The sequence below is a fragment of the Chrysemys picta genome, chromosome 22 (assembly GCF_011386835.1).
Source record: "Chrysemys picta bellii isolate R12L10 chromosome 22, ASM1138683v2, whole genome shotgun sequence".
NCBI classification, from domain to species: Eukaryota; Metazoa; Chordata; order Testudines; family Emydidae; genus Chrysemys; species Chrysemys picta.
The window spans coordinates 12899171-12912458 of record NC_088812.1 but is presented as its reverse complement, the minus strand read 5'-3'; the positions used below and the strand labels follow the sequence as shown (position 1 = coordinate 12912458).

Below are 13288 nucleotides of genomic sequence, written 5' to 3'. Positions count from 1 at the left end.
ACATCTTGCCAGTAACTTGCTTAGATATAAAGTAAGATTCCAAATCAAAGCACTTTCAGGACCTCTCTTTAATTCAGGCGGTTAGTTCTTCATTGTCCTTTTCTTTCTTGTGCACCTGTGTGGAGAGGAGAGTTGTAAAGTTTACGCTCATTGTCTGTCTGCTTAGGAAAAATGAATTACACCCCGTCTCCCATTGGGTTTGTTGATCTCTAGCGACCTACCTTCAGAATTTCTGCTTTTGGACCAGTTCCGTCTTGACAATCTCTGTGTATTTCTCTGTCCCGTCTCTCCCCCAACCCAAAAATCTTGCCTTGTAGTGTCAGTATTGGTTAAATGACCCTCCGGCCAGCCCCTTTCCCTGCTCTGCACCGTAGCTGCTCTGTTGCAGGCCTGTTAGGAACTGGATTTTTAAGGAATTCTCCAAGCTTGGTTGCAGTAGTTACTCCTGAAAACAGGAGAGGAGATGGGGAGGGGGAGGAGGAGAAATGGGAGTAACTTTATTTCCTTATGTTCTGTTTGTCACAGATGTGCCAAACTGGGGCGGGAGGGGGCAGTCTGCCCCGACTGTCGCCTCCAACGTCTCTCTCGCTAAAGCAATAGCCGTCGGCTGAATCTTGCAGGTTCTTCGCTCCGCGCGCTACTTGGGGCAGCAGTAGGGGATTCACAAAAGTTCTCTCTGAAAGTGCAGGTGCTGGCTGGGAATTTGGGTGGAGAGGAAGACGGGCTGGGAAGGAAGCCCCTGCCTGTTGGAATTGCCGTCAGAACGGTAACGTTCGCTGTAGAACTCAGATAATTTCAGTCCCAATTCACTGAGCCTTCGCTGCTGGAGTCCACTGTCTCTTATCCCCTTCAGGGCGCGCTGAAACCCTCTAGTTTGCACTTGTATTGGTGCGTCCAAGATCAATACAATACACATCGCTCTCCGGACATCCCCCGACAATACCCGTGTGGTGTGTGACAGCATGTACCGTGGTTAGGTGTGTTCTTTATGTCCTGTAACAAACGCGTCTTGTGCGTCTGTTTCCTAGAACGTGCTGTGTGGTGTGAGATGCATGACGTGTGATGCTGCCTATCCATCGCCCGGGGGGGGGTGGATCTCCTGCCCTCCCCAGGCCCCTCTCTCTCTGCCGACACACCTCACGCCCTAGAGCAGAAACGCGGCATGTGGTTTTGACTTGAAACTCCCTGGAACCATTTCTCATTCCTCTCCCCTACCCCGGCAGTTGTTGTCCGTGGATGTTTAGACCCGCGCTCAGTGAGTTTCTAGTCAATACAATTTGATTAATATGGGCAGCAGGGGGATTTTTTCCCCCCAAACTTTGCCCACAGGCAGCGTCGGCATGAGCTGATAGCCACCGTGGTTGCCTTTAACACGAGAGGTGCATCCTGCGTCGACCGATTTTCTGCCTTTAGGGCTCAGTGTAACATGGAGGATGGTACTTTTAACACATCCTGGCTTGGATTGGCTTAGTGCAGCTGGGAGAGAACTCATCCTTATACCCCTTGACTTCCTTTGCCTCTGCTCCTGTCCTGGCCCCAAGTCAGCAAGTCGCGCTCCCGGGCAGCGGGTTGGTAGCTGGTTCGCCGACTGGTGATCTTTCAGCCTGTTTGAAGATCCGTGTTCCAGACCCATGGTGGTTCTGGTCTTCAGGGAGCAAATTCACCTCGAGGGCGAGTGGCGGATCCAGCCCCCAGCGGGGACAAAGACGGCGCTGACTGAAATGGACTTGCTGCCGCCTTGACCCATAAGTGCTGCGTGCGGGAGACGAGGTGCCAGGGGGTCCCGCGGCGTGTGCGGATGAGGCAGAAGCAGGCGTCTCAGCCCAGGTCGGTAGATCGGTGTGGCTTTGTGGTGTTGCAGAGGACGCTGGGCCCAGCAGCGTCACACGGGCTCGTTGCCTTTACAGGCAGGGGGGTGTCACCTCAGACGCTAAGTTCCCCTCTGCGGTCTGAAGGAGGCCCGGGGAGCCAACACCCATGGGACCTATAGGCAATAGACTGAAAGCAGCCTGTGATTTCTAGCACCCGTTTCGTGGCTTGTTGGCTGCCGTGGGGTTTGCGGGGGCTCAGCGCTCAGGCTTTGGGGCGTTTTCCTGGCTTCTTTCACACTGGTGTTCCTGTGGTTTCCATTTCTGGCTGCACAGATGCCAGAGCGCTGGGCTGGCCCAGCTGGAAGATCCATCTGGGGAGCTCTAAGGAGAGGGTTAGTCATTGTGCGGGGGGGCTTACGCCTCACAAATTGAGAGTACCAGGAGGGGCTCCCTACCTGGCCCCCAGAAGCTGGCGCGGCCTGAGGGCGTGCACTTTAACCAGGTGTCCCCAGCGTGCGTGAGCTTAGGGCAGACGCTTGGATGTATTTCTCTCCCCCCTCCCCCAGCATGTTCCGTTCAGTCAGGTCCATTTGGGACCTGACTGAACTGGATTGGCACTAGAAGTTAGCAAGTGGGGACCCGCTCGGTCACTGCGAAGGGGTTGGGGCGTGTGGCGGGGAGGTGGCTGCATCGTGTGTGAATTTTATGTCATCGGGGGGGGACCCACGTTGGGTGTTGTGTATTTGAGATGGTTGGAAATACAAAAAAGCTGTTTAATTTTAGACTTCACTGCACTGTTCACACCTACCTCTTGCAATAAACAGAATGGCTCACGGACGTGTAGAATGCTTTCTTGTCTCTGAAATCCCACCCCCGGCTCCTAGGGCTGACATCCCGAGCAGCTGGCTGCGTTGCTGGGGCAGGGCCGATCCAGAAAAGAGCTGCTGGGAAAACTTCCACTGAGAACGTTCTCCTTCGCCACCGCCCCCCTGCGTCACGTTCCCCTTCCTGGAAAGCACTGACCCCCACCGGCGCTGGCCTCTGCTCATTGTGTTTAACAGCTGCTGGGGTTTGGTTTGGTTTTTGAAATAAAAGGGGCTTTTGGTTCCCTGGAATTTTTCCCCTTCAGAGCACTGAACCTGGAACCTGCCGAGCAAAACCCAGCGTGTGGTGGAGGTGTTGTTCCTAATAGATGGGGGCCTTAATTGGAGGTCATGGTGCAGGGCAACTTAATTGGAATGCCTTTTAATTTCAGCAGGTAGGGGAGAGGCGCGTGCGTGAACTAGAGATGTCTGAGATGCTAGAGTATTCCCACGGGAGCGCTCTGTGAAACACGCCCCCCCCCTGCAATATCAGCAGAGGGCAGGTATATGGGCAAGGCCTGGACCAATCTTTGGAAGAGACTTCAACTGTATCTCCCCCCTCCCCAGCCCCCTGAACCAGTTCATTCTTCCTTCCTCCGCTGGTTTAAAGCACAAAAACTGCCCTGCCGGTTGACGGGTGGGTGGGTGGAGTATCGGGACGACTGCTTTACCGGCAGAGGTGCATGGGACCCTGCGGGGACGCGGCATGAAATACAGCAGAGTTTTGATGTGCAATTAACATTTAAAAAGGAAAAAAAGGTGTGAAACCCTCTCCTAGACACCCCCCCCCCCCAGGGGCGAGAGGCTGCAGGTGCCTGGCTTGGCAAGATTTGGGCCACGCTGGTTTCTCTCCCCTCCCGTACAACCCGGCACCCGGGGGGGGCGCCAACATCAAGTCCTGACCAACCAAGCACTTGTCTCTGTGGAGGAAATTTAAACAAATACAAAATCCTGTTTGTCAAGGGAAACCCAAAGCTGTTAAACCCCCTCGTGGGGCTGTGCAATTGAATAAGGAAACCACCCAAGAAGCCATCCACCCCCACAGCGTGAATGCCACCCCTTTGCCTTGCCCCACTCCCACGTTCCCTTTTTGTCGGAGATGTTCCATGTGTGTATTTTGAGAAATCCTGCATCAGTTGGGGGGGCGCCGGGGGGGTGGGAGGAACTCAAAATAAAAGCATTCAGACTTGATCTATTTTCTACAATGTACGCTGCGACCAAGTCCTGTTCTTCATATTGTGGCTTTGAATCAATTATGTTTATTAAAATGCTATTGCTTCTACTTCCTCGCCCGTCCTCCTTTCCCACCGCCCACCCCTGGGGGTTAGCGCCGGCGGGATCGGGCCCGGGGGGGGGAGAGGGGGGGCCCTCCTGCAGCGCTTTTCAGCCGTAGATCAGATCTCAAAGCAGGGCAGAATCACCATGTCTGTTTTACAGATGGGGAAACTGAGGCACAGGGCGGGGCGAGTTGTCCAGGTTCACTCAGGAAAGTCAGTGGCAGAGCTGGGAACGGAATTCTGGTTTCCTGACCCCCCCCCAGTCCAATTAAACTGGATTTGGTCCTTACAGAAGCTGTTGGCAGAGGCTAGGTGGGGAAACTGGTCTGGTAAGTCACAGCACCCTGCAGAACCATAGCTTCAGTGGGCAGGCGCAGGGGGGGGGGGGTGGATTCTTTTCGTTCAGTTCGGTTAAACAGTTAGCTGCCCAGCGGAGTTCGGAGGCTCTATCCCGGGCGGTGGAGCGGAAGGAGCGCTGCCGCTTGTCTCTGGACGGTGGTGAAGGTAAGAGTTCCCGTGTCCGCTCCCCAGATGAACGTCTCCTCCCGGCGATGAACGCACCCTCTGCGTGGGGCTGTTGGCTCCCATCGGACTCTGGCGCTGCCCCCTTTAGCAACGTCTCCTGCACTCCGCCCCAAAATCGCCCACGGATCGGCTGCGTTTCCCTCTCCGAAACGCCGAGACTCACTCGGGGGCCAGCCTGGCCTCGTGCACGTGACATACCGAAATGTCGGGCAGACGCTGAGACTGAACGGCAGTGTCCTCACGGAAAGGGGGGTAGGGGATTGTGCTGGCCACACGCTCTCCTCCCTGAACTGAACAGCAAAACGCTGCCCCTCTTCCGCACCAGTCAGCTCCGGGCCCCCCCAAGTCACGACCCACGCTTGCCCCCGGGGGATGTGGAGCAAACAGAGAGTGCGGGGGCTGCCCTGGGTGTCACGCACCAGCCGTCAGCAGGAAGAGAGTCTGGGGTCCTAGTTCTCTGCGAAGCAGCCATGGGGCAGGGGGTGCCCGGAACCTCGGCCCCGTCCCGTCCGAGTTCGGCGAGCCGTGTGGCCGCCCCCGTGTTACAGATCCACACGGAAGCTCATCTGCCCTTCGAAGAGGGCGATGCACAGCATGATGGCCGCCCCCAGGAGATAGCCCAGGTTCTGGAGGGCGAAATACGTCACGGGCCCCTTCCTGTTCCCGCCGGAGCTTCGCCGCAGCATCTCGGGCAGCTGCAGGGAAACCAGAAACCTGTGAGCCAACAGCTCCGCCGACACGGGGAGGGGATAACCCCAGAGCCCTGGGTGGGCCTGTGCCAGGCGCTGACTTGCTCGGCCTGCCCTCTGGCTAGCCAGTTGAGAAGCCTGTGCCGCCCTTCATGCAAGCAACGGGGGTGGCATTAGGGTTACGCTGGGGGGAGCTGTTCTCCGGATGTAGCAAACCCAGTTCAGAGCGTTCCCACCTGGAGATTTTTCTCTCTCAAACCTGGCGCCGGCCCTACACTTGTTCTTCGGGATGATTGGCGGTCCCCAGAGCCGCAGGCGTGGGACAGGACCCCGCGGCACCAGGGGCTGGGCAAACCCAGAGCCAAAACCGCCCCCATGCCAAAGAGCTGCCGATCACCGTGCGAGACACGAGGCGAGGGGGCGGCGTGGTGCCCGGCGTGCGGCCTCAGCAGCACCAGGATCTGCCGCGAACCCAACCGAGCTGCAGACGCCACCCAGGACCTGCACCCACCTGGCGAAGCAGTACTGGAGCCAGCCCCCCCTTACCATGTCCACCAGCGCCACATAGAGAAAGATGCCCGCTGTGATGGAGAAGATCCAGGGGGTGATTGGCGAGGCGCCCTGGCTGACCACCGTGCCCACCGCCATGCCCAGGTACGCCAGGAAGGCCGACACGAGGTTGGAGAGAAGCACTCTCTTGACGGGCAGGCCCGCCTGCAGCAACATGGCCAGGTCGCCTGCCAGAGCGAGGGAAGCAGCAGATGAGAGCGTGTGGGATGCCAGGCAGCTGGCGTGGCTGGGGGGGGCGGTGCCCGCCGTGCCGCGCTACTAGGGGTCTTACCGAGCTCGTGGGGCAGTTCATGGCAGAAGACGGCGACCGTGGTGCTCAAGCCGCTGGAGATGCCCTCGGAAAACGCAGCCCCTGCGGGAACGAGAAGCCGATTGGTACCAGGAAGCCGGTGCCCCAGCCCTGGGGTGGCTCCCGCCCCTGCCCCCGCCCCCTTACCGATGGCCAGCCCATCCGTCAGGTTGTGTATCCCGTCCCCCAGGATGACCATCCAGACGATGTCGGCGCTGCCGGCCACCGGGCCGTGCGAGTGTCCATGGTGGCTCAGCTCCTCCGTCTGTCCGTCCGCGCTCGGCGCTAGCTGCCTCGCCCCCTCCTCTCCCCGGCCAGGGCTGTCGCTGAGCGGCCCCGGGGCCGTCAGACGCTGCGATTCGGCTTCTGCGCCTTCGGAAGAGCAGCCGCAGGCTGGTAGCAGCCCCGAGCCGGCGGGGGAACAGTGGCTGGGGCTGGGGACCAGGCTGCAGGGAAGTGCCGGACTGGAGAGGTCGGGCGGCCCAGACAGCTGCCTCTGTGCTGGCCTCTCCCAGCAGGGGGCGCTGTGGGGAGCGGGGCAGGGGCACTGGCTGGGGGCGGGGGCAGTTTCTGGCTTCTCCAGCCTCCGTGCAGGGGGCAGGAGCGAGCGACAGCTCCAGGCTCACCTGGGGAAGGCGCCGATGCCCGCAGGGTCAAGCTGTGGTTTCCGTCTGCATCCAGTGCTGGGCTCCTTCCCGCGGCGCGGCTCTGAGGGCGGGAAAGCAACGGCGAGAGCTGAAAGCTGACCGGCGGGCCAGGGCCCGGCTGGCTCGGGGCATCGTGCCTGCTGGTGTGGGAGACACCTGGGCTGGGCCCCACCCACGTTATCCTAGACGGGCACAAACCAGGCACTTATGGGCCACGGTGCTGGATGGACCCGATGCCGGGATGGGCCCAGGGAGCCGGGACGTAGTGCTGGACGGGCCCAGAGACCTGGGACGTGGTGGTAGACGGACCCGATGCCGGTATGGGCCCAGGGAGCCGGGACGTGGTGCTGGACGGGCCCAGAGAGCCGGGACGGGCCCAGGGAGCCGGGACGTGGTGGTGGACGGGCCCAGAGAGCCGGGACGTGGTGGTGGACGGACCAGACGCCGGGACGGGCCAAGGGAGCCGGGACGTGGTGGTGGACGGACCGGACGCCGGGACGGGCCCAGGGAGCCGAGACGCAGCAGTATCAGGACCCAGAATGTGCCATCACCACGTAACTGCCCCGGACAGGCAGGGCCACCCCCTCACCCCCTCAGCAGGTGCTGACCCTGGCAGGGCCTGGGCCAGGACACCGGTGCCAACGCTCCTGCTCTCGTCAGCTCTGCAGCCCCCCGCGGCATCGGGGCCCATCTGGAAGCCGGCAGCACGGTGCCCCCGGCATTGCCCCAGGGCGCTGACGGGAAGGGCGCCCCCTGCTGTCCCACCCTCCCTCCAGCCCCCTGCCCTAGGCGGGCTCCCGGCCAGCCGGGGCGACCCACGAGCTCTTACCAGCCGGCTCCGTCTCTGCTTCAGCGTGCCCAGGAGGTGTTCGATGAGGAACAAGATGTAAATGCCCCCCAGGACCGACAGCCCCTTCAGCACCGAGTCCTGCTGCTCCCGCGGGGTCTCCTGGTGCCTCCCTTGGGCCTAAACGCAGGAGGAGGGAGGGGAGCCCGGGGTCCCTCTCGGGGGCTCCCAGAGCCGGGGGGCAGGGAAAAATCGGGGGGATTCAATGGGGGGGGTTCTGAGGGGGGGGCGGGATGGCTGGTGGTTTGGGACGCTGCCCAGGTGCCAAGCTGGGATAGGCAGGGGGCCGAGAGGATGCCCGGGCGGGGGCTGGGGGGTGTGATGGGCTCCCTGTCTGCGATGCAGACGCTCCGCTGGATGGAGCCACAGACGACCTCATCTCCCGCTGCCTCCCATGGGTGCTTCCCCGGTCCCAGGCTTTCCAGCTCGGGCCTGCCCGGCTGGGGGATCCAGCGGGGATCAGGGGGTGCTGGGGGGCCCGGCGAGCCTGTACGTACGTGCGGCCACAGGTGAAGGAGGGCGTCCCCGCACAGCGTCCCCACGGCCAGCGCCACCAGGAAGGCCAGCAGGAGGCGGCCGAAGTCGCGGCCGAGGAAAGGCACCAGCAGGAGGGCCAGCGCCGAGGGCAGGCTGATGAGCGTGATGGCCAGGAAGCCCCAGCCTAGAACTGCAAGAGGAAGTGGGGTGAGGCAAGTGGGGGGGCCTGGGCTCTATCCCCCCCCCCGACACCCTGGGGGTTTGGCAAATCCCTTGGCACAAGGAGAGGCTCCCAGTGCCTGTCCTCTCCCCGCTCTGTGCCTCGGTTTCCCCATCGGGGTGGCTGCCCCTTCCCAAGGCCCTGGCCAAGGGGAGGGTGTTACCTGGCCACAGCGCCCCCCCCAGGGGCTCTGGTGTCAGCTGGTCGTGGTGCCGGATGCAGACCCGGCTGTCGATCTGGTAGAGCAGGGCCGGGCACAGCAACGTAAACTGCTCGGGTGTGATCTGGGAGCCGGCATTCAGCCCGAAGTTCACCAGCAGCTGCGTCACGTTGAGACACTTTGGGGAGGGGGACAGTGGGGGTTAGTGAGGCCACCTGGGGAAGGGGCGTAACCACCTGCCCTCCCAAGCCCCAAATTGCTACGACGCAGGGGCTGTCTAGTGAGTAGCAGAGCCCTGTGGGGGCAGGACGCCTGGGTTCCGTTCCCGGCGCTGCGGGGCATGGGGTTAGAGCCAGGCTGGTCAGCACTGAGACCCCCACCCCTCTGGCTGAGGATGTCTGGCCCCCCCTTCAGAGCCCCTCCCCTTTAGACCCGAGAGGGTCTGAGAACCGCAGTGCAGCCCCCCCTCACATCCTCGTGCAGGTGGTCGGCGACGGAGTGGTCCAGGGCCAGCACCCGCTCCAGCAGGGTCAGGCGGGGCCGGGTTGGGGGGGGCTGGACAGGGTCTCTTCTGCTCCCAAGGTGCCCTGGGGGGCAGGTGGCGCTGGGCCCTTCTGTGTCCGAGGGCGGGAGGGTGGGCATCGGGTCAGCCTGGTGCAGCTGGACGGTCTCTGGCTGGTTCCTTCCAGGGGATCCCGGACTGAAAGAAACGAACAAAAACGAATTCCCAGTTCCCAGCTGCAGCCCGGGGCCGGGAGGGGATGACTGGGACTGATGGGCAGCGGCAGGACTGGAATATTGAGCGGCTGTGGGTCGGGGGGAGCCCAGAGCTGCGGGTCGGGAGTGAGGGGCACCAGCAGAGCTGGGTTGGGGGAGCCTAGGGCTGGACTAGCAGGGGCTGCGGGTCGGGAGTGAGGGGCACCGGCAGGGCTAGCAGGGGCTGCGGGTCGGGAGTGAGGGGCACCGGCAGGGCTGTGGGGGGAGCCCAGGGCTGGACTAGCAGGGGCTGCAGGTCGGGAGTGAGGGGCACCAGCAGAGCTGGGTTGGGGGAGCCTAGGGCTGGGCTAGCAGGGGCTGCGGGTCGGGAGTGAGGGGCACCAGCAGAGCTGGGTTGGGGGAGCCTAGGGCTGGGCTAGCAGGGGCTGCGGGTCGGGAGTGAGGGGCGCCGGCAGGGCTGTGGAGGGGAGCCCAGGGCTGGGCTAGCAGGGGGTTTCGGGTCGGGAGTGAGGGGCACCGGCTGGGCTGGGGGGGAGCCCAGGACTGGGCTAGCAGGGGGCTGCGGGTCGGGAGTGAGGGGCACCGGCTGGGCTGGGGGGGAGCCCAGGGCTGGGCTAGCAGGGGGCTGCGGGTCGGGAGTGAGGGGCACCGGCTGGGCTAGCAGGGGCTGCGGGTCGGGAGTGAGGGGCAGCGGCAGAGCTTGGGGTGGGGAGCCCAGGGCTGGGCTAGCAGGGGGTTGCGGGTCGGGAGTGAGGGGCACCGGCAGGGCTGGGCTAGCAGGGGTTGCGGGTCGGGAGTGAGGGGCACCGGCAGAGCTGGGGGGGGGAGCCCAGGGCTGGGCCAGGCTAGCAGGGGCTGCGGGTCGGGAGTGAGGGGCACCAGCTGGGGTTGCAGGTCGGGAGTGAGGGGCAGCGGCGGGTACCTGGAGGTGCCGTTCTGTCTCTGCACCTCGGGGCCCAGGCTGGGCGGCTCCGCCCCGGCGTGCTCCAGGGCCGAGTGCGAGTGCCGGTGCTTGTTGTCCTGCACCTCCAGGATGTCCAGGTGGCTGACGTGCCCGTGGCCCAGCGCCTCGTGCTCCATCTCCACCACCTGCACCTGGCCCAGGCCCAGGCTCTGCAGCAGGCGGGTGAGGCCGTGGAAGGACAAGGTGCCGTTCTCCCCGTACAGCCCGAAGAGCTGCTGTAGGTAGTAACCCTGCTCCTGCTCCGCGTCCTCCAGCGGGGCCGGCGCCCAGGCGGGGGGGCGGGGGGGCGGGGGGCACTCTCCCGGCAGCAGGAGGGCAGCGACCCAGAGTCCGGCCAGCAGCAGCCGCGGCTTCCTCCGGTCCATCGATGGGGGGAGCCTGGCGCCGAGCGGGACAGGGAGGGGCTGTCAGCTGGGGTCGCACCTGGCCAGGTGCGCTGGCTGGGGCGCCCCCTAGTGGGAGATCTGTTGGCACAGGGGGGGGCAGAGCTGAGGGGGGTGAATGGGCCTCTCCCCTGTGCCCTGTTCTACCGCACGGCTCTGGGCAGCACCCGGCCGGTGCCCCCCCCCTCCCCCCCCCGGGCCCCAGTTTGTACAGCCCAGGCCTCAGGTGGGACCTCAATACGCCAAGCTCTGGCAGAACCTCTGGAGGGAGCTGGCGGCTACCAGCTCGGACTCCTGGGTCCCATTCCCGGCTGCCCCGTGGTGTCAGAGGAACAGGTTTTCTCCAGTGGTGCGAAGGGGGGAGGGGGTCTCCCCTGTCCTGGGGGGCTGGGCGTTCTAATGGGGAACAGGGACCAAATCAAGCCAAAGAAACAGTAAAACAGGTGCCCCCCCCCCGGGCCTGTTAAATATACAGCCAAATAACGCCCGGCTCCAGCCACCGCCGCTCGGAACTGCTTCGTCCTGGGGGGCTGGGAGGGGCCGCAGGGAGAGAGACGGTGGGAGCCGGACAGTCAACGCTCTACTCTGCCGACGCCTGGTCTGCCTGAGGCAGTGGGCCCAGGCCCGGGACCCAGGGGAGTGGGGCTCTGGCCTGCTGGGTGACAGCAGGCAGGTCCTGCCCTCGTTCCATGCCTCAGTTTCCCCTCCCGCACTTTGCCTAGTGAGCAACTCGCTCTCCCCTGTGCCCGGGCTGTGGTTGGAGAAATAAGGCCTGGGGTTAGAAGTGTCCCACCGGGGGACGCTGTCGTGCAGAAGTGGTTGTACCCGTGTAAAGGGGCCTTGCACCAGTACCATGTGTTACACCCCCCAACGAGAGACCAGCAGCTGGCCCGGGAGAGTTAAAACTCCCTCGTGTGGACAAGGCCTGAGTCTTTTCAACCCCACCCAGCAAAGGCAGCTGAGAGTGAGCCCAGGATTCCAGGTGGGGAAACTGAGGCAGAGAGCAGCTCCCTCCAAGATGAGGATCCCAGTGCGCAGGGAACGGGGGAATCAGCCCTGGAAACAGCCTCAGTCAAAACCCACCTGTTGCTGCCTGTTCCTCCCCGGCCGTGTCTGTCCCGCGGCGAAGCAGGTGCAGTCGTGGGGCAGCGCAACTGGTTAGCGGCGCCGGCTCGTCCCTCGCCCGGCTCGCAGCAAGGACTGGCCGGCCGGAGGCAACGGGCAGGGAGCTGGGCTGGGATTTGAAGCGGGCGTGAGGAGCGTGCGCTGATTGAGTTAGACACCGGGTCAGAGCGCCTGGATTAAGGGGCCCGGCTCTGCGTGTCCCCTCACACTTGTGTGAACACGTACGTTCAGTCCCTCTGACACACACACCCCCCCGGCACTGGGACTCACAAGCTGGCCCCGCTGCCGTGTGCAGCTGAGACAGGGAGCTGCCCCTTGCCCCCGGGGCACGAAGGGAACCCAGCGCCAGGCCTGTGGAACTCACCGCTGTATTGTGTGTGTCCTGCCTGAGACCCCTTTGCGCTAGGGCTGTACGAACAGACCCAGAAATCCACCCTCGGAGATGTGGACACTGTGATTGTCACCTCATTGTTCCACAGGGCTTCCCCCGGCCCTGCGTTCTCTCTTTGTTCGAGGTGTACAGTGCCTAGCACGATGGGCCGGGGTCTCTCACCGCCGCCAGAGCAGGGAGACCCCCCCCCCCGAGATTGGCCAAAGGCCCTGGGCTGAGCATTCCCCGGGGGAGAACGAGGCCGGCCAGCGCTGGACACCGCGGCGAGTGCTACAAAATTAACCAGCAATGCCCCTCTGCCATGTACATTGGCCAAACCGGACAGTCTCTACGCAAAAGAATTAATGGACACAAATCTGACATCAGGAATCATAATACTCAAAAACCAGTGGGAGAACACTTTAACCTGTCTGGTCATTCAATGACAGACCTGCGGGTGGCTATATTACAACAGAACAACTTCAAAAACTGACTCCAAGGAGAGACTGCTGAGCTGGAATTGATATGCAAACTAGACACAATCAACTCCGGATTGAATAAGGACTGGGAATGGCTGAGCCATTACAAACATTGAATCTATCTCCCCTTGTAAGTATTCTCACACTTCTTATCAAACTGTCTGTACTGAGCTAGCTTGATTATCACTTCAAAAAATTTTTTTTTTCTCTCTTAATTAATTGGCCTCTCAGAGTTGGTAAGACAACTCCCACCTGTTCATGCTCTCTGTATGTGTGTATATATATCTCCTCAATATATGTTCCATTCTATATGCATCCAAAGAAGTGGGCTGTAGTCCACGAAAGCTTATGCTCTAATAAATTTGTTAGTCTCTAAGGTGCCACAAGTACTCCTGTTCTTTTTGCGGATACAGACTAACACGGCTGCTACTCTGAAAACTAACCGTGTGCGACAGCCGCTCTCCGGGGTCAGGAGGGAACTGACCGGAACGGCCCGGGACAGGGCGTCTTGCACTCACTTTGGTAGCAGCGGGCACCGGCTGCCGGGCTCGGTTCTGGTCATCGGCCTCGCGCGGGGGTGTGGAGCGATCGGCTGCGGTGCCAGGAGGTGAAGGTGCAACTTCTGCTTGGCGGCCTTGGAACTCCCCGGCCAGGAAGCCACGTCTGGCCCGCGGGCTGCTGCGGGGAGGGGCGGGGGGGCTGCCTCTGGCTGGGAGGAGGAGATGGGCCATCAGTCTGCAGCTCTTTGGCCCAGCTGGCCCCTGGGGGGGGGCAAAGCGTCCCCAGTTTCACCTGCCCGGACGTCTCTCTCCAGGTTGCTGGACAGTCCAGGAGCCGCCCAGGGATCCCAGACCCAGATTTGGCCCCCCGCCCAC

General features: G+C 62.5%; 1 protein-coding gene across 2 annotated transcripts; it reads right to left on the bottom strand.

Annotated features, from left to right (window-relative positions):
• Positions 1 to 3901: 3901 nt before the first annotated feature.
• SLC39A5 (solute carrier family 39 member 5) lies at positions 3902 to 11650 on the bottom strand. Of its 2 annotated transcripts, XM_065575898.1 has the most exons (11): positions 11523 to 11650; positions 10015 to 10434; positions 8847 to 9075; positions 8379 to 8553; positions 8016 to 8185; positions 7501 to 7638; positions 6651 to 6732; positions 6172 to 6396; positions 6007 to 6087; positions 5712 to 5902; positions 3902 to 5171 (listed from the first exon to the last, which is right to left on the bottom strand). In XM_065575898.1, the coding sequence occupies exons 2-11, from the start codon at positions 10419 to 10421 to the stop codon at positions 5019 to 5021; spliced, it is 1851 nt and encodes a 616-aa protein (XP_065431970.1). In that variant the 5' UTR covers positions 10422 to 10434; positions 11523 to 11650; the 3' UTR covers positions 3902 to 5018. The 2 variants fall into 2 exon arrangements, with proteins under 2 accessions (XP_065431970.1, XP_065431969.1); XM_065575897.1 differs by having other exon boundaries at positions 5712 to 6087.
• Positions 11651 to 13288: the final 1638 nt, after the last annotated feature.